Here is a 24,515-nt window from a genome sequence, read left to right as displayed (position 1 = left end):
TTATTTACTTTCAAACGTCTTCCTTGGATATATTTGGGGCATTTCTTCAGCCTTTATCTTCTGACATGGGCATAACTTAAGTATTCTGGCCAAGTTTTCACAGATGTTAGTCTATATTTATAAAATATGTCTATTAACAAATACTTGAAGCTCAATTGGCAGTAATTTTATGCAACTTCAGTTGCCTTCCTCCATAACTATTCTTAATTGCACATCATGGGCTCACCAAGATTCCTATCACATTATGGGTTGTGGCCCCACAAGTCTCAGAGAAAGGGAAACCCACTCACAAGTAAGCAATCAGTGTCAAGATGTTGCCATACTTCCAAAACTTATTCTCTCTCTCTCTCTCTCTCTCTCTCTCTCTCCTTCATTCTTTCTTTCTTTCTTTCTTTCTTTCTTTCTTTCTTTCTTTCTTTCCTTCTTCCTTCCTTTCTTTTAAAGATAAGATCTCACTAGGCATCCTTGACTGTCCGTATACCAGGCTGACTTGACCACAGTGATTTTGCTGCCTCTCCCTTTCCAGCACTGGGATTACAGGTGTAGGTGACCATGTTCAGGTGTAGGTGACCATGTTCAGCTCCCGGAATTACTTTTTCTCTTTTTAAAGATCCTTCTTATTTTCTTTAGTGGATTTATTTTACTTGTGTATATTTCTGTACCTTCCTTAATTTGTATGTACTACATGTGTTCAAATCCCTGGGGAGGTAGAAGCTAAAAGGCTTCAATTTATCCCCAAATTGAAGTTACAAGCAGTATGAGTCCACTGATATGGATGTTAAGAATTGGACCAGGGTCCTTTGAAAGATCAGCAAGTGCTCTGAAGTGCCGGGCCATAGTTCCAGCTCCCTTCTAGAATTCTTAAAGTGTAAACGCCGATATCTGAACAATACACGTTGACAGCACTCATATGGTCAGTCTACTCTTGTGCAGTCCATAAATTAAGCCGACTATGTGGCAGGGAGGTAGCCTGCCTGGAAACACAGCTCAATGGACATCTCAATACTCGGAATAAAATGCTTTAATATTGCCATAATTATTTTTCCTAGTGTTATTTTTAATCCTACTTCTTCCTACTCAAAAGCTTTGAGTTCTTTAATACACATAGTTATCTGACTTGTTTGATTTTTTTTCTCTTAATTGACTTTGATTCTCATTTTCATAAGAGAAAAAAATGCTGAAGATATTCCAAGGGTTTCTGCTTCTGTTACAAAGTACCTGACATAAACAACTTCCATGACGAAAGATTACAGCTCACAGTTACCAGGGTTTCAGTCCATCATGAAGCCAAATATCATGGCAGTAAAGCTTGTAAGAAGCTACTCACAACTTGATGGACAGGAGTCAGAGAGAAAAAGAAGTAGGGATCAAGAATCAGATATAGCCTCTCTTCCTAGGCCCTACCTCCTAAGGTGGAGACCAACTCGTATTCTTTCTGTGCCCCCCTAAGGCTCATAGCCATCTCTGACTGCAAAAGTAACTTAAGCCTTCTCCAAGTATCTCCAGATCCGATCAGCTCCTTGAAAAGTACATAGCCAAAGTCTCTTCTGAAATCCAAAGCCAATGAGCACCAGTGAGCCTCTATAAATCACAAAGAAAGAGGGTCAGTTCTGACACACAGTGGTGCATAATAAACATCCTTGTTCCAAAACAGAATCCTACAAGATGAGCAAAGGCTGAAAGTTAGCAAAGCAAACGCGAAGTTTTGCAGTTCCATGTCTAGTACACAGAGTACATGAGCTCCAAGCAGCCTACAGGCCTTGCTATTTCTGGCCCACATAAACTCTTCTGGGGTTGACTGCATTCACTGCTTGTCATGTTTCTCAATGCACATTTCATGTTTCTGCCATTTCTGACATCCTTGGATCTCCACTGCAATGTAGGCTTCCATGTCTCAGGGGCTGACTGCGTGGACTCTAGTCTTGCCTTCTATTCCCTGGACTCCCTGGCTTCCCTTTGCAGCCTAGATGACCTTTTAACTCTCACATTGTGTGTATCTGAAAACAAAACAAAACAAAACAAAAATAAAAACAAAAAAAAACCCAGCACCTCATAAATGATACCAAAGTCTGCCTCCAGCTTGACCAATAGCTACCCCCCACTGAACCTCTGTCACATTGACCTCTGAGTAACTTGGCTATTGAAAATGGTAAAATGTATCCTGTGGTAACCCTAGACATGCCCACAGATGTTCTATTCTCTTTAGCTTTGCATTTGCTAGCTTGTATGTGGGGTCTTCACATCATCATGCCTTTGGCCTCAGTGCAAAGTAACTGACATTATTTTTATGCTGTATTCTCTTTGGGAGGTATGCCTTCCTGAACTCCAAATTTCCCCAATAATTTTATGTATTTCCTAGTTTTTTTTTTAAGTTTTTTTCTAATCAGCGTTAGTTGCCACAGTTGAGAACTGTGTTGTTCTCACAGTACACTTGTCTGTTTCTGTTACTACCTGTGCCACACCTAATATTGGAGTAATTGCGATTCCTCCACCAAATGAGTCGATAATGTTTTTATTTTATTTTTAATTTTGTATGTGTATGTGCAGATTTCTATGAAGGTTCCATAGAAGGCCACAGCATCAGCTCTCTCTGGAACTGGAATTAAAGGTGGATATGAGCTACTAGCCATGGGTGCTGGACACCAAACTCAGGTTCTCTACAATATCATTAAATGTTCTTTACAGCTTAGCTGTCTCCATAGCCCAAACCATCACCTGTTAACTCATTCTTCCCAAAAACTCATTCTTCCCAAAAGGTATAAGGACACAAACAAAATGTAGACAATAGTCTTTAGCCCAGTTTCCAATAGAACGAATGTTTCTATTGGAGCCTCATGACCACAGACTTTACTATCACCATTTATTGTCACCATTTTGGGATTCTTCCAAAATATTTTATGGCTTCTCTAGTCCAAGACTATGAACGCTTCCAAATTCCCCCACAAATTAATTCCCACCAATCAAAGGGTTTAAAAAACAAACACATGATAAGGTTTAGACAACCTGTCTCAGTTAGGGATTTATTGCTGTAAAGAGTCACCATGACCACTTACAGAGGAAAACATTTAATTGGGGTTATCTTACACTGTCAGAGGTTCAGTCCATTGTCATCATGACGAGAAGCATGGCACCATGCAGGCAGACATGGAGCAGGAAAATGAGCTGAGGGTTCTACATCTTGATTCATAAGCAGCAAAAAGGAAACTGTCCTACTAGAATTAGCTTGAGAGTATGAGACCTCAAAAGCCGCCTCCACAGTGACACACTTCCTCTGGCAAGGCCACACCTACTTCAACAAAGCCACATCTCCTAATAACACAAGCCTTTGGACCTATGGGTGCCATTTTTATTGAAACCACCACAAAGCCTTTATCTCTGTCCCACTTTTCTGTGTTTTCTGTGACTTTCCACTGCTGTGACAAATACCTCACACAATGCAAAGGAGGAACGGACTATTGTGGCTCATGGTTTCAGAGCTTTCCACCCATCGTGCTGGGGTGAATTCCTTCTGTCTCTCTGTGAAGCAGAACATCACACATGTAGGCTGCTTATCTCACAGATAGGGACCCAAGAGACTGGTAAGAAATGACGACCAACCCTAACCTAGAGATCCATGCCCTTTGTGACCTACTTTTTCCATCTAAAACCCATTTTTCCCAACATCCTATAACTGTGGCCCAAGTGTTTGCCTGAGTGAAAAGTGTCATATCAAACAACACCCTTCACAAGAGTCACAAATGATATAAAATATAGTTAGTGACTCTAACTAAGGAAGTGAAAGATCTGTATGATAAGAACTTCAAGTCTCTGAAGAAAGAAATTAAAGAAGATCTCAGAAGATGGAAAGATCTCCCATGCTCATGGATTGGCAGGATTAATATAGTCAAAATGGCTATGTTGCCAAAAGCAATCTACAGAGTCAATGCAATCTCCATCAAAATTCCAACTCAGTTCTTCACAGAGTTAGAAAGGGCAATTTGCAAATTCAACTGGAATAACAAAAAACCTAGGATAGCAAAAACTCTTCTCAATAATAAAAGAACCTCTGGTGGAATCACCATGCCTTACCTCAAGCTGTACTACAAGCTATTGTGATTAAAACTGCATGGTACTGGTACAGTGACAGACAGGTAGACCAATGGAATAGAACTGAAGACCCAGAAATGAACTCACACACCTATGGTCACTTGATCTTTGACAAAGGAGCTAAAACCATGTAGTGGAAAAAAGACAACATTTTCAATAAATGGTGCTGGCACAACTGGCAGTTATCAAGTAGAAGAATGCGAATTGATTCATTCTTATCTCCTTGTACAAAGCTCAAGTCTAAGTGGATCAAGGAACTCCACATAAAACCAGAGACACTGAAACTTATAGATGAGAAAGTGGGAAAGACCCTCAATAATATGGGCACAGGGGAAATTTTCCTGAACAGAACTGCAATGGCTTGTGCTGTAAGATGAAGAATCAACAAATGGGACCTCATAAAATTGCAAAGCTTCTGTAAGGCAAAAGACACCGTCAATAAGACAAAAAGGCCACCAACAGATTGGGAAAGGATCTTTACCAATCCTAAATCAGATAGGGGACTAATATCCAATATATATAAAGAACTCAAGAAGGTGGACTCCAGAAAATCATATAATCGCATTAAAAAATGGGGCTCAGAGCTAAACAAAGAATTCTCACCTGAGGAATACCGAACAGCTGAGAAGCACCTGAAAAAACGTTCAGCATCCTTAATCACCAGGGAAATGCAAATCAAAACAACCCTGAGATTCCACCTCACACCAGTCAGAATGGTTAAGATAAAAACTTCAGGTGACAGCAGATGCTGGCAAGGATGTGGAGAAAGAGGAACACTCCTCCATTGCTGGTGGGATTGCAAGCTGGTGTAACCACTCTGGAAATCAATTTGGCAGTTCCTCAGAAAATTTGGCATAGTATTACCGGAGGATCCCGCAATATCTCTCCTGTGCATATACACAGATGTTCCAACTTGTAATAAGGACATATGCTCCACTATGTTCATAGCAGCCTTATTTATACTAGCCAAAAGCTGGAACAAACCCAGATGTCCCCCAACAGAAGAATGGATACAGAAAATGTGGTACATTTACACAATGGAGTACTACTCAGCTATTAAAGACAATAAATTTATGAAATCCTTAGGCAAATGGATGTATCTGGAGGATATCATCCTGAGTGAGGTAACCCAATCACAAAAGAACACACATGATATGCACTCACTGATAAGTGGATATTAGCCCAGAAATTCAGAATACCCAAGATACAATTTGCAAATTACATGAAACTCAAGAAGAAGGAAGACCAAAGTGTGGACACTTTGCCCCTCCTTAGAATTGGGAACAAAATACCCATGGATGGAGTTACAGAGACAAGGTTTGGGGCAGAGCCTGAAGGAACGACCTTCCAGAGACTGCCCCACTTGGGGATCCACACCATAAACATCCACCAAACCCAGACACTAGGCAGATGCCAACAAGAGCCTACTGACAGGAGCCTGATATAGCTGTCTCCTGCGAATCTCTGCCAGTGCCTGGCAAATACAGAAGTGGATGTTCATAGTCATCCATTGGACGGAGTACAAGGTTCCCAAAGAAGGAGCCAGAGAAATACCCAGGGAGCTGAAGGGGACTGAAGCCTCATAGAAGGAACATCAATATGAACTAACCAGTACCCTCAGAGCTCCTTGGAACTATACCACCAATCAAAGTAAGCACATGGTGGAACTTGTGGCTCTAGCTATATTTGTAGCAGAGGATGGCCTAGTCGGTCATCAATGGGAGGAGAGGCCCTTTGTCCTGTGAAGGCTCTATGCCCCAGTAGAGGGGAATGCCAGGACCAGGAATAGGAGTGGGTGGGTTGGGGGCAGGGGGAGCAGGTGGGGATAGGGGATTTTCGGAGGGGAAACTAGAAAAGGGGATGACATTTGAAATGTAAATAAAGAAAATATCTAATAAAAAAAAAAGAAGGGAAAAAAAAAAAAAGAAACCGTAATCAGGTTATCCTGCGTGGGAAAAGAAGCTTTTTTAATAGAAGTGGAAAAGTCATGTGGAACAAATTGTAATTATGAGTGAAGGCTTTACATCATTGATTCTTATGGCCATTGTTATCTCCCTTTATGTCCCCTTAGTAGTAAATCCTTCATTTCAGTTTCAGAAAACAAAACAAAAAAACCTATAATGTGTAGATAACATAGAAAAAAGAAAATTAAATATGATGTTGGTGCAATTAAATTGTATATTCCAAAAATCTGATCTCTTTTCTATGCTACGACCAGACTTCAGAGTGTTGCACATAGATGAACAAAAACCAAGTTCTATTTTCCTGGAATTGCATATACCTATGTATTGCAAAATCTAGGGTTGCTTAGAGACAAAGGATTGTCAATTGATGAGTGTTTCACTCCAATATAACCTAGAGAAACTACGTTTATTGAAAGGCACAAACATAATATATTGACTTTAAAATATTTTTCCAATATTGTTGTCATATTTGTGACAAACAATTGAGATAGGATCAAGATTCTTATGGGCCAAGACTTTTGTCACTGGTACAGAACAAGAAGTCAGATGCTATGAGTACTTTAGAAAGAATTTAGTGAGGGTATAACATCATTTAAAAACTACTTAGTAAGAACTTCTTGCTCTGTTCTCTGGCCAAAGCTCACAAAGGTAAGAGAGGCTATCACATGTGTGCAACAAGCAAAGAAAATCCCACTTATGAGTCTCACTACATTTTTGTGCATTGGTAAAGTAGAAAATACATGTCACATAGGTACTACTGTGCTCGTTAATTATTTGTCAGCTTGACACAACCTAGAGTCATCTTGGAAGAGGAAATCTCAACTGAGAAAACACCTCAATCTAGATTGGTCAGTAGGCAAGTCTGTGTAACATTTTCTTAATTAGTGATAGATGTGGGCAGGCCCAACTCATTGAAGGAGGTGCCAGACATGAGTAGATGGTCTCTGGTTGTATAAGAAAGCAGCCAAGGCAGAGGAGGAAGCCATTAAATAGCATTCCTCCAAGGTCTCTGCCTCAGTGCTTGCCTCCAGTTCCTGCCTTGAGTTCCTGCCCTGTCTTCCTTCAGCAATGAACTGTGATAGGGAATTTTAAGATAAAATAAACCCTTTCTTCTGCAAGTTGCTTTTGTACATGGTTTTAGTAATAAAAAGGAAAGTAAGAAAATTACCATAAATAAAAGGAAAGAGAAAGAGAGAAGTAGAAATCATAAGAACAAACTGTAAATTAATGTAATAAAGAAAAAACAAACAAAGATACAACTCTTCATTTTAGGTCTCCAGAATGTATTTTTGTATTAGATTTTGTATTAGGTATTTAAATGCTCTTCAGAGTCAAGCATCGGACTGCTTCTCCTTCCTGGACATCTCATTTCCTCTGCCTGCCAAACCCTGACCAGCCTCTGCTCACTACACCAAAGCCGTCTCTCTGCTTTCCCCTTGCAACAGCCTGCTTAACCTAGAAGGCCGTTTTGTGTTGTTTACTTTTGTTCTGTTTTAACAAGAACATCAGTTCACATGTTTTCCTGTTGGCCCAGCATCATAATTTGTGTCTGTAGAAGCCAAATATTGCTTTGTGTCTCACAGCTTGGATGATCCCTTCTGAGGATCTGACACAGTTTAGGCTGAGAGCAGTCCTTTGAGGAAATGACTGGTAAAGCCACTAAGGAAAAAATACTTATCATGTAAAATCTACTAACCATTATGATCTGGGTCTGATTTCTGTCTTTTTCTCTCCCCCACCCCACCCCGCATCTAACATAACATTTACATGTGACATATACTAGTTATAACACTGAGGAGTACAGGGTGGCCTAAAGAAGTAAAGGCAGCAGATGGGGGAGGTGCATCCTAATGAACCGGAATGTCCTGGACAGATGACATCATACTGACTATCTTCCCTCCCATGACTACAGTCATTTATACTCTGTTTTGGAGACATAGTCTCATGTAGCCGAACTGGCTTTGGACACCCATTGTCCTGTCTCCACTTCTAGTGCATAGATTACAGACATACAACTACTGAGTCAGCCCTTGATGCCTTAGCGTGAACTGTGCTCAGCCTTGCTTATCAGGTGGCAAGGTCTAGGTCCACTTCTACTCAACTGCACAAATGAAAAGAATTTAGAGAATTTTCACCTCTATAACGGGTAATGAGAAGCAACAAAACTTCTTTACTATAGATCAGTGGTTCTCAACATGTGTACTGCGACCCCCACAAGGGTCACATATCAGCTTTTTACATTATGATCCATAACACTAACAAAATTACAGTTGGAAGTACCAATGAAATATTTATGGTTGGAGGTCATTACAGTGTGAGGAATTGTATTAAAGGTTCATAGCCTTAGGAAGGTTGAGAACCACTGCTATAGATCTTCCTCTAATGGTTGTTCTTTCAGGATTTTAAAAGGCAAAATCATATAAAACATCTGCAAATAAAACAGGCATGCTGCAATGCTTTGCAGAATTGTCGACTCCTTCATTTGATAACAGTACCATGGTAGTAGATGAGATAAAGGACCTCGTAGACAGACAGCAGGTCCCCATAGGTGAGGATAGACACAACCCAGATTTCAATAGTAATATGATCTTTCCCTTCATTCGTCATGTATATAAGCTTCTCCTCCTGGCAGAAGAGGAGATGTTGTAACAAGAAATAGTTGTTAGCTTTTGGACCATTGAGACAATGGATTCAGCACATGCTATTTCCCCAGGAATCCCATGCTGAGTTCTGTAGAGATTGCACACGGGTTTGAAATATTGAGACCTGCATAGCATAGTTCCTGAACTCTGTTCTATATTCTCTATGAAACTGTAACACACTACAGAAAATCTTCCTGAGTTGGCCAAACTATAAATAAGTCCATTGTTTGTTTATGACTACCTTTTCAAATGTGGCAGGTTTGTGAATAGAGTGCCTCTGCAGTAGCATCTAACTCCATGTAGTAATAGCATACATGCCTTAAAGTGCTGGCCTTCATTTCTTTCCTAAGACTAACACAGATCAGTGTGAGTACCAGCCAAAAATTAGAGCATATGACAACAGATAGCCTTGTCATTGTCAAGCTTTCCATTGTTTCAGAATGAAATAGCTTTATATAGATTCTAGGAACCCTCTCTACTGTCATTAATGATGCTTGTACACTGTGCACTCTGTGGCCTCCACTGCAAGGATGGGAGATGTAGTAAGGAAACATAGTTGAAAGATAAACCAAAAAAAAAAATCTAGAAAGAACTTATATTCGTCACTCAATGAAAATAACTGAAGTAGCACCCTAAATTTCTTCTTACTTGTTGACTCCACAAATAAAAACATTACATCTTTAAGCAGGTAAGTCTATATTGTCAAGTTGGCACAAGCTGGAGTCACTTGGGAGGAAGGAACCTCTTAAAAAAATTATTTTGGTAAAATGGATCTAAGGCTGTGCTTGTGAAGAACTGCTTTGATTGATTGATTGATTGATTGATTGATTGATTGATATGGGAGAGCTCAGCCCACTGTGGGTGGCACCATCCCTAGGCAGGTGGAATTGGTCAGTATTAGAGATCTAGCAGTGAGCAAAGCAAAGAGGGAGCCAGTATAGTGTTCATCCATGGTTTCTTCCTCAATCTTCTGCCTTGAGTTCCTATCCTGAGAGTCAGGACAGAAAGGGTGATAGATGAGATCTAGATTCCACAAGACGCATTTTTCTAGCTACATTTTTTTTTCAAATTAATTAACCACAAACATTGGCAAAATATAATGAACACGGAACAGCCATTTCCTGGTAGCCCAGGCTTTGTTTGCTCTGCCTCTAATTTCAGTTTAATTTTTCTAAGAGGGACTTCTTTCAAATTGTTTTGTTGATGGCTATGAATCTAGAATATAGTCCATTATAAATATCCCTGATACAAGACTTAATAAACTCTTGATCTCATGACTGTCACCGTTACTATTAAGGTATTTGAGCTGACACAGGGGAAGGTCATAATAATTCAAGTAATTTGGGCATAGTGCCTGAGGATGTAGTCTAAGCACCTGGGAGGTGGACCAAAGTGATCACTCTGAATCCAAGTCCAGCCTGGGCTATGCGATAAGTCTGGAAGTAACCTAGTCTGTACAGCAAGATTCTGTTTCAAATAAACAAAAGTTTTTTTAAATAAATAAATATTTTACAAATGAGCAGCAGTATATTTCATTCTAACACTGATGCTTCTCATCTGCTCTTTTTAAATCATGATTTAGATTAGGTTTGAGTATGTTTAAAGTTCACTTTCTATTTCAAAATGAAAAACATAAGACTTATACCAAGTCTAAGTATTTCCCAATGAGTTTTAAACTAACCAGTATCAAGCAAACATCTTGTTCTCCCTTGTCCAAACTACTTTTCCTGTTCATTTGTCTCTGTCCCCTACATAGAACTTAACCAAAAACTTAACACTTACATGGTATTTCCAGGAAACTGGTAGTCTAAGAAATTTGTTATAACCACCTTATTTTACAGGTAAGGAAAGTTAGACATCAAAAGATTAAGAGACTGCCACAGCATGTTGTGTGTAGCAGTGATGGAGCTGGGATTTGGCCTCCAAAGCCTTGGCTAAAGTATCTCTATCTGCTAGCTTTGTCCCACTGTCCCTGAGAACAGCCACTCAAGGTCTGTGGGTTTTAGTTTTCTTCCCTGTTTCCTCTCTTTGTCTTCCCTTCTTTGTGAGTCAGTCTCTCTGGGTTGTCCAGGTCAGTCTCAAACTCTTTGGCCTCCCAAAAGCTGTGATTACAGGCATGTGTCCCTACACCTAGCTTTCTCACCACCCCCTCCCCATTCTTTCTGAGACAAGCTAGTTTCTCACCGTATTTGTATTGTGAAACACCCACTCAGCATTTGAAAGGCATTGGAAGGTAGATACAGAATTCAAAATTACAAAGCAAGCTTTGGTGACATGAGACCTGTGTCAAAAAGAAAAAAGAGAGGGGAAAATAAAAGTAAAGAAATGCCTAGGATCTTGATAAAGCACTGTGTCTGAGCTGAGAGGTGTTCTAGAGAGAACAGAGAAGTTTGATTAAGGAGGGCAGTGTCACCCAATAGACTGGGCACTATCAGATCAAAAAGGTGGAAAGGATGGTCAGCTGAGCACCAACACCCTTCCATGTGCATGCAATGTGTTAAGCTGAGCATGCCCCATAGCACATGCCCCCACTGCCCGTGCCCCCTCTGCCTATGCCCCACTGCCCACACCCCTGCTGTGTGCTTCCCTGTGAGGATAGACTCTCTCCCTTGAGCCCTGAACCTCTTATCAGACATTAGTTAGAGGAATCAGAAAAGTAACAAATAGGCACGTTGGCTCAAAGTTCTGATTCTCCTACCTCATCTTTCTGTTTGCTGATACATTCATGGTGTATATTACCAGGCCCTTTTCAGTGCCTAAAATTCAGGTTCTCAGGAAACACTGCTTGTTAGAATGGACTTCTAGGTGCTCTCTACCTATCCAAGGGTACATCCTCATTTCCTCTACCCTCAGCCTTCAAGGCTGGTTACTTCTGAGACACAGTCATTCTAGACTCCCCCTTTCAGCTCCTATAACCTTTACTGGTTGGGCAAAAAGTTGGTCAAATCCTGAACCCTTCAAATGATTGGTAATGCATTTGAACTGGTCCATGAATTCACGAGTCTCTTCCTGAACTGGAGCTGAAGCAATACACCAAGCGGTCTAAAGGCAAGGAGGTATCCTAGAGACTCTTGACTAAACCAAAAACTTTATTTACCTTTTGTAGACTGACTGTGGCTATTTAACAACTGCTACCTTCACTCTGTTTAACTACATAAAACCTGCATGAGTATGTTGCTAAGCCTGGTTTACATTTAATGCTTAAATGATTTAAAGCAATCTTATGAGGTAAGAGGCATCACTATTTGCATCAGTAAAACGCTTAGGGGCTTTTTTTCTATTTGATAGGAGGCAGAGAGTTAAAATACAAAATCGAATGGGACTCAGCTCTTGAAAACCATACTGTATTCCTCTCTTTAACAATCTGAAATCACACCATATGATTTCCATGATAATTCTTATGTCATAAAATACAGCATAAATTCTAGACCTTTACAATTCAAGCAAAATCCCCAAATTAACATTCACTTACCATGAGGATACCTCTGACACTTTTCCAGAAGTCATGATGTTATGAAAAGAGAATCTCATAAGAGATTCATTCTTTACCAAGTACACTTGATTGTACTTGCCAGGTGTCTGAGCTAAATGCTGGACCATGAACAAGTCAGCCTTCTCACACTGGCAGGTATCAAAGTAATCAGGCAATACAGAGACAAGGACAGGGCAATAAGTGCGGCGCCCCACAGAGGCAGTCCATTAGTACAGACAGGCAATGTGGCAAGGACCATGTTCTGTGCATGGCTAAGATGGAGTTGGTGTTGGCTAACCAAGACTGGAATAGGGAAGTGTGAAAGATGAGCCTTTAGTAGGAACAGGAAATACGTCTTGTAACTTAAAAACTAAAAGACAAGTCAAACAGTGGTGAGCAGAGTGAGTGGATGGATAGGGACAAACGACAGTAACACTGGATAGATCAGTTTAGCCATGGCATGGAATCTGTGAGATAGCTTTGTGGAAATGATGCTACTGTAGAGGATGAGGTGGTGTCTAGGATGTGGTTGTGGGAATGTAGATGGCAGTACCCACAGGGGTCCAAGGGCAGTAGGGGCTGGTAGGGTAGGGTTGCACTGAGAGACACTCACAACTGCAGGTGGGTGCTGGGCTCAGACTTTGGGGAGCATTCTGGATCACATCTGCAACAGAAGTTACCTAAAGGCAGACAATTCAGGTGAAGCTGAGCAGAGGCCATCCTATAAAAAGGCAGGCAAGCATGTGTTGCTCACAAAGGAGATCATAAGCCTCCAGAGGCACGGCATAAGAGCTAACTGCAAGACGCAGACCAGCTGTTCATCCATACCAGGTTCTCCGTTTCTGGAAGCGCATGCAAAGCTGAACGCTTTCCTACCACACACACTCTACAACACAAGCTCATCTATTTTGAAGAGGCAGGCTCTGGCAGACTGACCCCAAGATTGTTAACATCCCTTCAGGGAAGGTCCCTGTGGCAAGACTCAGGGGAAGGGAGGCCACCTCCTCCCAACCCCCACCTCCCCCGTGGCCCTGGGTGTCAGCATCACCTTACATCCTATGCCACTCACCGCGCAGGAGGGCGGCCCTCTTTCAGGCCAGCCTCAAGTCTTCCTCCTCTTGCTGCAGAATCCTCCCTACCAGCTCAAACCACCTTCGGTCTGGACACCTGTTGGTTTTTCAGTCAACTCCTTTCCCGTCCCAGAGAGGCTGAACCAATGCTCACATTTCTTCCTCCTCAGCCTCAGGAGTTCAACCTATCAGGAATGACAAAGCTGCAAGGTAGAGCAGCACCATAGCAACAGGTGACGCCTGCTCTGCTACCTTGGCAACCAGCGACCGCAAGGTGAAACCCAGGATGCATGGACCTAACCTAGGCATTGTATCCTGGTCAGAACAGCTTTGGCATCCAAAAATAAACAAGAGATTTGCCTCAGGTGTTCCAAGAATTTATACAAACTACAAATCAGTTCTCAAAGATTATAGAGAAAAAGGAAACACATGCTTAGTTTCTTGTTTTGGGGTTATGAAGGGCCTCAAACTTTTTTGGGGAGTGGGGGTGGGGAGGCAGGCCACAAATTCCAAGACAGCCTGCTTAGTGTTTTAGATGGCACAAAATCATTTCAAACTGCTACAGCACATCTCAGACAGAAAATGCTGAGGGCTCTCTAGCAGACTCCTGAACAAGATCATTTTGTAGCTTTGCAAAGTGACACATTTTCCAGAAAGTCTGCATTAAAAAAAAAGGAAGGAAGGAAGGAAGGAAGGAAGGAAGGAAGGAAGGAAGGAAGGAAGAAAGAAAGAAAGAAAGAAAGAAAGAAAGAAAGAAAGAAAGANAAGGAAGGAAGAAAGAAAGAAAGAAAGAAAGAAAGAAAGAAAGAAAGAAAGAAAGAAAGAAAGAAAGAAAGAAAGAAAGAAAGGAAGGAAGGAAGGAAGAAAGGAAGAAAAGAAAATTCAAATTGCATTAAAATTGCCTTTTTAAAAGGCACAACATAGAGCCTTTAAAAATACCAAATTAACCCAGTGGTCAATTTTTTGGTGAGCACAATTCCTAAGGATGTCATCTCACTTGCTCTTCACATTGTCTAATTTTCATTCTAGAGCTGTAAATGAGAATGACCCAAGCAGCCTGGCAACTAGTAAGTGAAGGAGAGAGGGCAGGACCACTGGCTCTGTAGAGATAAAACCCAAGGCTGTGACACTGACAACACCCTTGGGCACAGGGCCCTTCCCACCTAAGTATGTATAATACTCATGCAGGTTTTATGTAGTTAAACAGAGTGAAGGTAGCAGTTGTTAAATAGCCACAGTCAGTTTACAAAAGGTAAAATAAAGTTTTTGGTTTAGTCAAGAGTCTCTAGGATACCTGCTAGGGTATCTCAGCAGAGGCAAGAGGGCCAGGAATTTAAAGCTAGCCTGGACTACGTGAAATAGTACTTCAAAAAGTTAAATCAGGACAAAAATCAAATAAGAATTTAAAAGTACAGTTTTATACTGGAAATGAAGCACAGCACTAAACTTCAGAACATAAAACCTCAAGGCTGTTGCTTTCGACTAACAGCCAAAAAAGTCATGGAGTAGAATACAAAGTATTTTTGTAAGCTCCTAACTACCAAGCAGGAAGTCAATGTGAGACGCTGAAGACTGACTTTGTCTTCTGTAGGATATCAAATGTGCTTCCTATTTTCTACTTCTCCATAAACTAAGTGTGACATTAATACTTTGCTCTTTCTTTTGCTCCATAAGGCAGTATGACACCCTGGCTCTGGAAGTCAGATGGTTATCTCCAAACATAAGGCTCCAGCATGCACTGTGCACTAAGTATCCATGACCACTCCACTGTCAGGGTAACTATGGGGGCTGAGCCATGCTTCATTATCTTGTAATACAGTTCAATCCTAGGAGACTTACCCATTTATTTGTTGTTGTTTCTTTCCTTTACTATCTTGAAATGAATGTCTAAACTACGCAAAGTAAAATGCATTGAGTCCTAATAATAGCATAAAGTAAGAAAAGACTGGAGAGAAGGCTCAGTGGTTGAGAACATTTGCAGAGATCAGAATGCAGTTAGTCAATGAAGACCTTTATGTGGGCTATGGAGGGAAAAAGCAGAACCAGAAACTGTTTTGCAAGCACTGGAAGAATCTTCATTGCAAGCAGACGAGGAACAGGCCTCCCATGAGAAAGAACACAAGACCTCAGATCAGGGAGGCAGTAAGCACACCCACAAGAAACAGCCCTAAGGGAAGGACCCCCCCTCCTGGTAAACAACACTCACAATAGTCCTATGTGTGGCAAGTGTAAACTACCTCTCCCAAGTGTAACAGAACTTTCCAAAGCTATGTTGTTCTTCATCTCACTCCCATGGTTTAACAATTTTACAATGAGACACAAGTTCTTCATATGAAAAACAGGAGCGAAGTCAAGCCAAGTCAAAATAAAATTAGTCAAGAAAAACGGGCCTTGCGCAGAGAGATGAGTGTTATCAAGAAAATGTTAACACACCACAGGGTAAAGTTTCTACGTTTAAAACAGAAAGCAAAGTTGGACCGGCATTTAAAATGAACATGACCTTCAACATTTCCCAACCATAAAAAACCATTTTTTTCTTCTCCTTCCCCCCTCCCTTTCTCCCCCCCCCCTCCTTCCCACACACTCTCTCTTCCCCCTCTTACACAAGAGCTGGTGCAGGAGGCAGAAGCCACTCACTTTCCTTTCTCCAGCCCCAGCTTAAACAAAAAACATCTGCAGCACTCCTAATAACAAGGTAAAAAAACAACAGCCAAGGGCGTGATATGTAGACTTTTATTGCTCTTTCAACTTACAATAACATCTACAGAAAATAGTTTTCTCTAACAATTCGGAAACAAATGTGAAAGGCAGGATGGTTCACATTATAGACTCAGGTAGAGACTTGTACTTCATATAGATGAAAAATATCAGGTCTACAATTTGTTTAATTGACTTTGGATTTTATTATAAAAGAAAATACCATTGTAATTATAAATGTCATAAAAATTGTACTTGTATTGAGAAGTTACACCAAGGTATCAAATATTATATAAATGGACAATAAATTTAAATTTTAATTTAAGCCTAACATAGTAAACATTGGAAGACACCTTACCCCTACAAAGCCAAAACCAAAGGAGCAAAAGAAAAGCTACAGAACAGAAACAATGAATGTGCAAAAAATGATTAGAAACCACAGAACTGGGGCTTACACTCTAAGTACATACAGGTTAAAAATGTAAAATAATCTTTACATGATTCCTTTTGACAATTTACTTTCCAGAAAGTTAAAAGAGACCTTACAATTTAAATGATCACATCTTATGATTAGAACACTATTTTAAAAGTTGAATGCAGCTTGGCTTTAAGTTTACTTTCTAAAAATAAATAATTGTTGGGACTAAATGAAGACAGTTCATGTATTTGCACACAAATGATAACAATGATGGAATCTACATAAATAAATTTCAGACATGTAAGTTACTTAAATAAACACTCTGAATTACAATGTTCTATTAATGGCTCACATATCTGACTCTGAGCGCTCTGTCAGGACACAGATGCAGAGCTGCTGAGCTGCACACACTGCTCAAACTTCAGAAAGCTCTGACATCACACCTCACTGTCAGAGACCATTCTTCTTTCTGAACAATTTTGAACGTGCCTTTGTGAAAGGAAACCCAGAAAGCTTATACTCAAGCCAAGCCTTCCAGTATGTGGAAGAAACAAACACTTTGGGGATGAAAACAAAGAGTTAGTGATTCTCAGCAGTAAACAAATCTTTATAAATACATGCATTAACACACAAAAACATTTCATCCTACATGTTTTAGAGAAAGCTTGGCAAATCTGAACATTGGTATGCCACAAGTTTTAAAAAAGTTAAGAGAGTTAAGAGTGATTTCATACACATACACAAACACTCACACAATATTTTAAAGACCTTGTACTTTAACTTTTGCATATCTAATATTATTAAAAATATATATAGAATCAACCCTTTAGCATTGGGAAGCTAGTTTACTGTTTTCTCAAAAGCTCCTGCTTTAGATTGAAATAGCAATAGAAAGGAAATAAGTATCAGATAGTTTACACCAGGTTTCATTATAGTCTTTGTAAACGGACATCTATAAATAAATAAAATATGGTGGAAGGAAGAACGTCCTGAGGTGGCCCCATGGCCGTGGTGTTCAGTAGCACTAAGCTCCGTCTGAAAATCAAGGCATCTAAGAAAGTGCAGGGCTGTGTCTCTGAACTTATTCTGTAAATGGGTATGTACAAATTTAATTATTTTGCACCTTGAGGTAAATCAGTACATAGCAATTACTACTGCTCATATACACCTATTTAAGGCAGCATTAAAATATATATATATATATATATATACACACACACACATATATATGTATATATATTTAAAATTATCTCTCTTGCTGTCTTGCAATGAATGTTATTCATGATTGTTATTTTCAAAAATAGCACAAGAAATGTAATGGCCTGAAAGAAGCAGTAAATTACCTCTGCTCTTCAGGGGAGTAGTCCTGTTAGATCACTTTGTAAGTCAAGTAGTCAAAAGAAAGCAGAAGCCATTAATAACCAAAACCACAGTGAAACATCTTAGATACAAAATATCTGTAAGTCATGGTTTTTCCACCCCTGGCACTGTATAATACACATATAATTCAATAAATCCCAGGAAGATTATCATAACAGGTAGTTTTCAGTTTAAATTTTAAAATCACTTCCTGTAAAATAGATTTAACCCTTTGATGTCCTTACACAAGAAAGTGGTGTGAGGAAATTCTCTTGTTTGGGTACATCAGGGGTGGGGGTAGGGTTATTTAGCAGCAAACGGGAACTTTGGAAATGAATGTGCTGCTGAGTGCAAAGGAACCCCTTCAATGGAGGTCACCTATGACCATAAGCACCATGGCAACCTTCCCTATCACATGCTAAGAAGCCCAATAGAACTCGTCAGATCGTACCAAATGCTGCCAGCTACTATTCTAAGAAGAATTCAACTACATGATCTCAGATGGGGGAATTACATTAATTGGTACATTGTTTAGAATAAATTAAAATGATTTCACACTTGCTAAACATAATCCACCGGGGGCAATTCTATGCATTGGATTTAAAGATCGGTTTCTTCACACGTTTAAAGTTTAGTTTGCAGTGGCTAGAGAACATTAGAGAACATTTCCTTAAAATACTTGCCTGAACCTTCACGTTTCATCACCTTCGGTGTTTCTACTGTTCCTCACCATTTCTATGGATTATCTATCCTCTTGCCAAATCAAGTTTCATGGTCCCAAACATTCCATCCCAAAGGCTAAAATAGCATTTACTTATTTTGTGGGGAGCTATGAATATTTGTTACATGTTTAAGAAACAGCTCAGAAATATTGGAAACACAATGCTATCACAAAACAGAAAAAAATGCCATTGATCTGAGCTGTACAGGAAATAACCAACTTCCTTTTAAAAATATAAATATGGCAGTGCTTTGTAGTAAAGATGTAAAATTTGTCACCTGCTTTCAGGATGTGAAAAGAAATGCAAGCACCAAATATCTACAACAGGAACAATTTACTCTATATTTTTACTGTCTCAAATATTTATATATTTAAGTATCACATCAACTATAATAAATAAAATATTTTAAAAGGAAACTATGGGTAGTAACCAATTAAATACACTGTATATAAATAGAAAAGGATGCGCACAGAAAATGAAAGGTAATTCTTCTACAGGCACACTGGTCACAAGCCTACTGGAAAGGTTGCCGAGTCTTTATTACCACTTACAACAGAAAGACACCTGAGCCTGGCACGCCAGACCACCCAAGTAAAGAAAACAAACACAAAGAGCAGTGGGACTCGGCTTTCTAGGCAAGTACTGAGTACCGGAAAAGCCCTGCCACAAAAATAACAATATTTAACTATTGTAAATGGGCACTTCATAGGTTTTAAAACTGAAAACGTTATGACTTGTGTGGGTGTTAAATTAGAAGTGACATAAAAATTTTTAACATAAAAATTTTTAACCTGTCCATCAAAATGGAAACTCAGAAAGTTTTAAAATTTAAAAATAACTCCTAAGACATAAAGTTCCTTCTTAGAAAATCTCCACTAACCTGTGAAGTATGATTGACAGTTATGTGAAGAAAGCCCACAGAGAAGCCAGGACATGTCATTTTCCCACCACATGGGCAGGCTCCTTATTCTACCTATAAACACTACCAAAAGGGAAAACAAAAATCTTTTGAAATTCAGGTCAAATTTTTAAGTATGTAGACTTAAGATTGTATCACTTAAGATTGATATGATTGATTGCCACTGACAGATTAAAGAAAAGCAGATTAAACGCAGTTCTCCACATCTTTCTATTGCATAACAGAAAGGCTTTACCCCACCCCCCCAAAAAAAATCTGGAGTAAAAATTCATGAACCTTGCTTCTAAGAGAGCACTTAATTAATGCAGTCTCCATGGTGTCCACAACAAATATCTGACGCTACTTGAAAAAGCCCCAAAGTACTGTTATACATAATGGCATGGCACATGTGCTTTTTATACATATATATGTGTATATATACAGATAGGCATATATCTCTATATATTCCTTTTGGTTTGACTTTACAATGAAGTTTCAGCATCCATGTATTTTTTTGACGGTTCATCTTCGAAATTTATTGTCACACTCACAGGCTTTTCAGGGCTGTTTAAAACAAACAATGAAGAAGAAAACTTATTTTTAAAAGAATTAACCTTAAATTCTCAAATGGTCAACAAAGAGTATCTACAGTATACCTCTGAGTTGCTTGCTAATACCAATTTTTATCTTGGTATTGTAACCTGGCCGCTTTTGTTTATTCTAGAATCTAATACGCGAATATTATGTATTTTGATCATATTCACCCCCACACTCTCTTTGAGCCCTTTCTTGTTCCCAACACATCACGTTTTTAGGGAGGATGGTTTATTTACACATGTGATTTTGAATAGAGGGTCAACCCACATGACAAGCTAAATATAAGAGATATGTATTACTACCTAGCCTTTATTTTCACCACAACAATGTTAATAATGTGTCAAGTGTGCTGACAGAATGTGAACAGCAACTAAGAGTAAAGGTCAAAGAATTGTAGACTCCTATAGGCTGAAGACAGAAATGAAAGAAGGACTAGTCAAGCTTAGAACATTAGAAATAAAGAAATGAAGATCAGATTATATGATGAAGAGTTGGGCATGCTGGTGCACACCTTTAATCCCAGCTTTGGGAAGCAGAGGCAGGTGCATCTCTGTGAGTTTTAGGACAGCTAGCGCTATATAGTATATTCTAGGCAAACCAGAGCTACACAAAATGGCCCTGTTTTAAATATCAGAAAGAAAGAAAGAAAGAAAGAAAGAAAGAAAGAAAGAAAGAAAGAAAGAAAGAAAGAAAGAAAGAAAGGGAGAGAGAGAGAGAGAGAAGGAAGGAAGGAAGGAAGGAAGGAAGGAAGGAAGGAAGGAAGGAAGGAAGGAAGGAGAGAGAGAGGAGAGAATGAACAGAAGAGCTGGAGATGAAAAAGAATATGGATTTAATGAGAAGAAAAGAATGAATAAGTAAATACTTATATCACAAGGTAGAGCTCAGAGAGAAAGCAGCTACAGAAAACAGGTTGGAAAGGCCTGCCTGTCATTACATTAACCTGGTGCCTGCCTGGGAAGAATAGCCAGCACTCAGCAAGCACCTGGCACAAGCTATGTCTGCAACAAACACTTGAGTATGTGAAAAACTGAGCACTCCCAGGAAGGTACCTTGTTTCTTCTAACATAAGAACTAAAGTTCTAATATTATCAAAATAAGGTTCCTGGGGTCTCAGGACTTGAAGTAAAGAAAGAAAAACAACAAAAAAGTGCTGTATAATAAGAAATGTAAGCCGGGTGTGGTGGCGCACGCCTTTAGTCCCAGCACTCAGGAGGNAGAGGCAGGTGGATTTCTGAGTTCGAGGACAGCCTGGTCTACAAAGTGAGTTCCAGGACAGCCAGGGCTATACAGAGAAACCCTGTCTCAAACAAACAAACAAACAAACAAACAAACAAAAAGCAATGTAAGGAAGGGTTCAGAAATTCCAATACATGATTCACTATAAAACTGGATTAGATTTATTCATATGTATGTAAATATGCACACACAGGTATATATACATGTGTGTATGTGTATAGATAGATAGATATAGATATGGTGATAAAAATGGTTTCCTGTGTGTGTTTGTGTGTGTGAATTAAATTTCTTCCAAATTATCATCCTGAGATTAAATTTCTATCTTACCAAAAAAAAGATATACTAAATAAAACACCCAGGAAAACAACTCTTTTTCTTTACTCCAGCCAAAAGAAAGCACATTCATTTATTCACTTATTTATTTGCTCGCCTGCCTATCTATCTATCTATCTATCTATCTATCTATCTATCTATCTATCTATCTACGTATCTATCTATTTAGACCAGGCTCTTGCTATAAAACCTTGGCTGGCTTGGAACTTGCTACAAAAACCACACCAACCTTAAACTTGGGTCCCTCTTCCTGCTTTTGCCTCTCAAGGACTGGAATTACAGATGTGAGTCACTATGCCTTTTAGCATTCATTTAATTTTTAGTAACTTTCTTTTAATTTGAATATAATTAGATTCAATTGAACCTTTAATTGTGACTATATATTCAATTTGTTAGTATAATTATATTCACTATATATATGCACTGCTAGGCAGAAATTATTTTTATTATAAAATGGCAAAGTCCTTTTCTGAAAAATGCAATTTTAAATTTAAAAGTTATAAAACATAATCATCACAATCCGCATCAGAACACAATTAAGGTACAAGAACAGATGAAAGGAAAGGGAGTGGGGTTGGTTTTGTCCAGCAAAGAGAATATATTTAGATACATTAGGTAAATTAATGAGTGAAAACTAGCAACAGTTACAAAGGCATAAACAGTTATAGCTACCTCGTGTTAGGTCTCGTTACTTTGGCATTCTCAGTATTCATGGAAAGTGCCTTCCACTGGGCAGTTTTGGCCATTTCATCTGATATGTTAACAACTGAAGGGTCAATACTGAAGAACAAATACACTTTTTGGTTAGTATCCAGTACTTGCAAAAGCATTAATGCTGTCATTTTTATTAGCATCAAATAATTTCTTGTTTTCACCAATTTAAAAATTGAGAAAACATTTGGCATGCACTTAAACTAAGATGTAACAAATTACTATTAACTTAGAATTCTGTTATAAAGTCTTCACAGAGAAATCCTTGTTCCTTAAACACCCAAAACTATGCAGAGTTGTTTATGTTACAAAATTCACTTAGAGTTCTTCACTGCAAATTCAGTTTGGATTTACGCAGGTCATCAGCAGTATTCAAGCCACAGCACCTTCTGATTATATAGGCTGTATCATTGATATAACATAAAAACCAGCTTAGAAGCCTAAAAACAGAGAGTTAGACCAAACTCTTATAACTGACACTCTCATCAAGTAAAAAGTCACAGAATGTAAGAAAGGAGGAAAAAAAACCCTTCTTTTCCAAATTAAAAAAAAAGAAAGAAAGAAAGAAAGAAACCCACAAAAAACACAACTGAAAAGGAAGCTCTGAAAGTAGCAATTTGGCAACAACAACAAAAAATTGATCCCACTAACTTTTAACTAGATATTCCCAAAATTTTAGCATACAAGTGTTACTTTCATCAGATGTATCAAAATCAAAGACTAGAATCTTTCAACATTTCTATGAAATACTGCAAAATGATATCAGACCCCTCAATGGAATGATCATACCCATAAATAACATGTGCTCAAAGTTACTGGCCACAAGTAATATGAATATTCCATAGATGAAGGTGCAAATACATCTTCTAGCCCCTTTTCTTTGCAAAACAAAAAACAATTCATGCAAACAAGCTACAAACACAAATGTCACACTAGAGCACATTAATGAGAAGGGCAATGCAAGCATGTAACCACAGCTACCAGGAGGCAGAGGCTGAAGCAGGAGACCATGGAAGTCCACGGGCAGATGGCAAGTCAGTAAGATCCTGTCTAAGAACAAATAATAAAATGTGGGTTGGTGTGCTTGCTAGTGTTAGCCAACTTGACAAAGTGGAGTCATTTAAGAGGAGAAAACTTCCACTGAGACACCTCCATAAGATCAGGCTGCAGGCAAGCCTGTAAGGCATTTTCTTAATTAGTTATTGATGGGGAAGAACACATTTGGTGGTGGTGGTGCCATCCCCGGGCTAGTAGTCTTGGGTGCTCTAAGAAAGCGTGGTGGCGCACGCCTTTAATCCCAGCACTCGGGAGGCAGAGGCAGGTGAATTTTTGAGTTCAAGGCCAGCCTGGTCTACAGAGTGAGTTCCAGGACAGCCAGGGCTATACAAAAAAATCCTGTCTCAAAAAACCAAAAAAAAAAAAAAGAAAAAAGAAAAAAGAAAGCATACTGAATAAGTTATGAGAACAAGCCAGTAAGCCAAAATCTTCCACGACCTCTGCATCAACTCCTGCCAATTGCTTGAACAGTGATAAGGAAAAGAAAGGAAACATAAGTCCTTTCCTCCCCAAGTTGCTTTTAGTCATGGTGTTTGGTCATAGCAATAGCAACGCAGATTTTAAAAGGTAGGGAAGTAGCTCAGTGGGGCTTGCCAAGCACGCACACAGTCCTACGTCCAAAACCAGATACTACAAAAGAAGAAATTAGATGGCACAGTTATCTTATAGGTGACTAATACTTTACTAATACTTAAAGAACTTCCACTTCTGTTCATATTTTACATCATAATATTTAAGGTAAGACTACAGCTGGGCATGGTGGCACACACCTTTAATCTCAGCATTCTGAGAGGAGGTAGAGATAGGTGGGTCTCTGAATTGGAGGACACACTAGTCTACACAGTGAGTTCCAGATCAACCAGGGCTACACTGTACAATCTTGCCCAAACAAACACAGCACTCAGACTGAGGAGTAGTACCACAAAACAAAGACAAAGCTTGGCAATGGTTACCAGGCTTTCACCACATCAATCAAATGTGCAATGGCCACCTTTCTAACCTGCCACTGTGCTGACACTGCAGAAACATTTACTCACCATTATTTTAAAGAAATATTACATGCCTTACTTGACACATGTAAAAAAAAATACAGCATAGAAAATAAAGTTGTATCTTACCTATATTTTAGAGTTTTCACTGGGATTTGCAGGAGACTCCCTCTTTCGAATGGAAGGTGCACAGTATCCTCATCATCCTGAAGCATCCGTTCAGCTTCCTGTAAAGAACAGACCTGAAGAGATTACTTCCTCCAAA

At 39.2% G+C, this 24,515-nt stretch overlaps 2 protein-coding genes across 6 annotated transcripts in view; both read right to left on the bottom strand.

The window, feature by feature from the left end:
- Nek10 (NIMA related kinase 10) overlaps positions 1–13,257 on the bottom strand; it is a 197,853-nt gene extending 184,596 nt beyond the window's left edge. The window contains exon 1 of the mRNA XM_021182541.2: positions 13,234–13,257. The gene's annotated coding sequence lies outside the window, so the exon portion shown is untranslated. The remainder of the gene's footprint in view (positions 1–13,233) is intronic.
- A 2,688-nt stretch (positions 13,258–15,945) lies between these two features.
- The window catches only part of Slc4a7 (solute carrier family 4 member 7), a 91,272-nt gene continuing 82,702 nt past the window's right edge, over positions 15,946–24,515 (bottom strand). For 3 of the 5 annotated variants that reach the window (XM_021181295.2, XM_021181294.1, XM_029468783.1), the window contains 3 exons: positions 24,380–24,477; positions 22,167–22,274; positions 15,946–19,892 (listed from right to left, as the gene is read on the bottom strand). In XM_021181295.2, coding sequence (XP_021036954.1) covers positions 19,811–19,892; positions 22,167–22,274; positions 24,380–24,477 — 288 coding nt within the window. In that variant the 3' untranslated portion in view covers positions 15,946–19,810. The remainder of the gene's footprint in view (positions 19,893–22,166; positions 22,275–24,379; positions 24,478–24,515) is intronic. The other 2 variants (XM_029468782.1, XM_029468784.1) reach the window with 1 other exon arrangement.

This window comes from Mus caroli, chromosome 14, assembly GCF_900094665.2.
Source record: "Mus caroli chromosome 14, CAROLI_EIJ_v1.1, whole genome shotgun sequence".
In the NCBI taxonomy this organism is placed as follows: Eukaryota; Metazoa; Chordata; class Mammalia; order Rodentia; family Muridae; genus Mus; species Mus caroli.
Note: the sequence above shows the minus strand (reverse complement) of the source record. Positions and strands in the feature narration are given on the sequence as shown.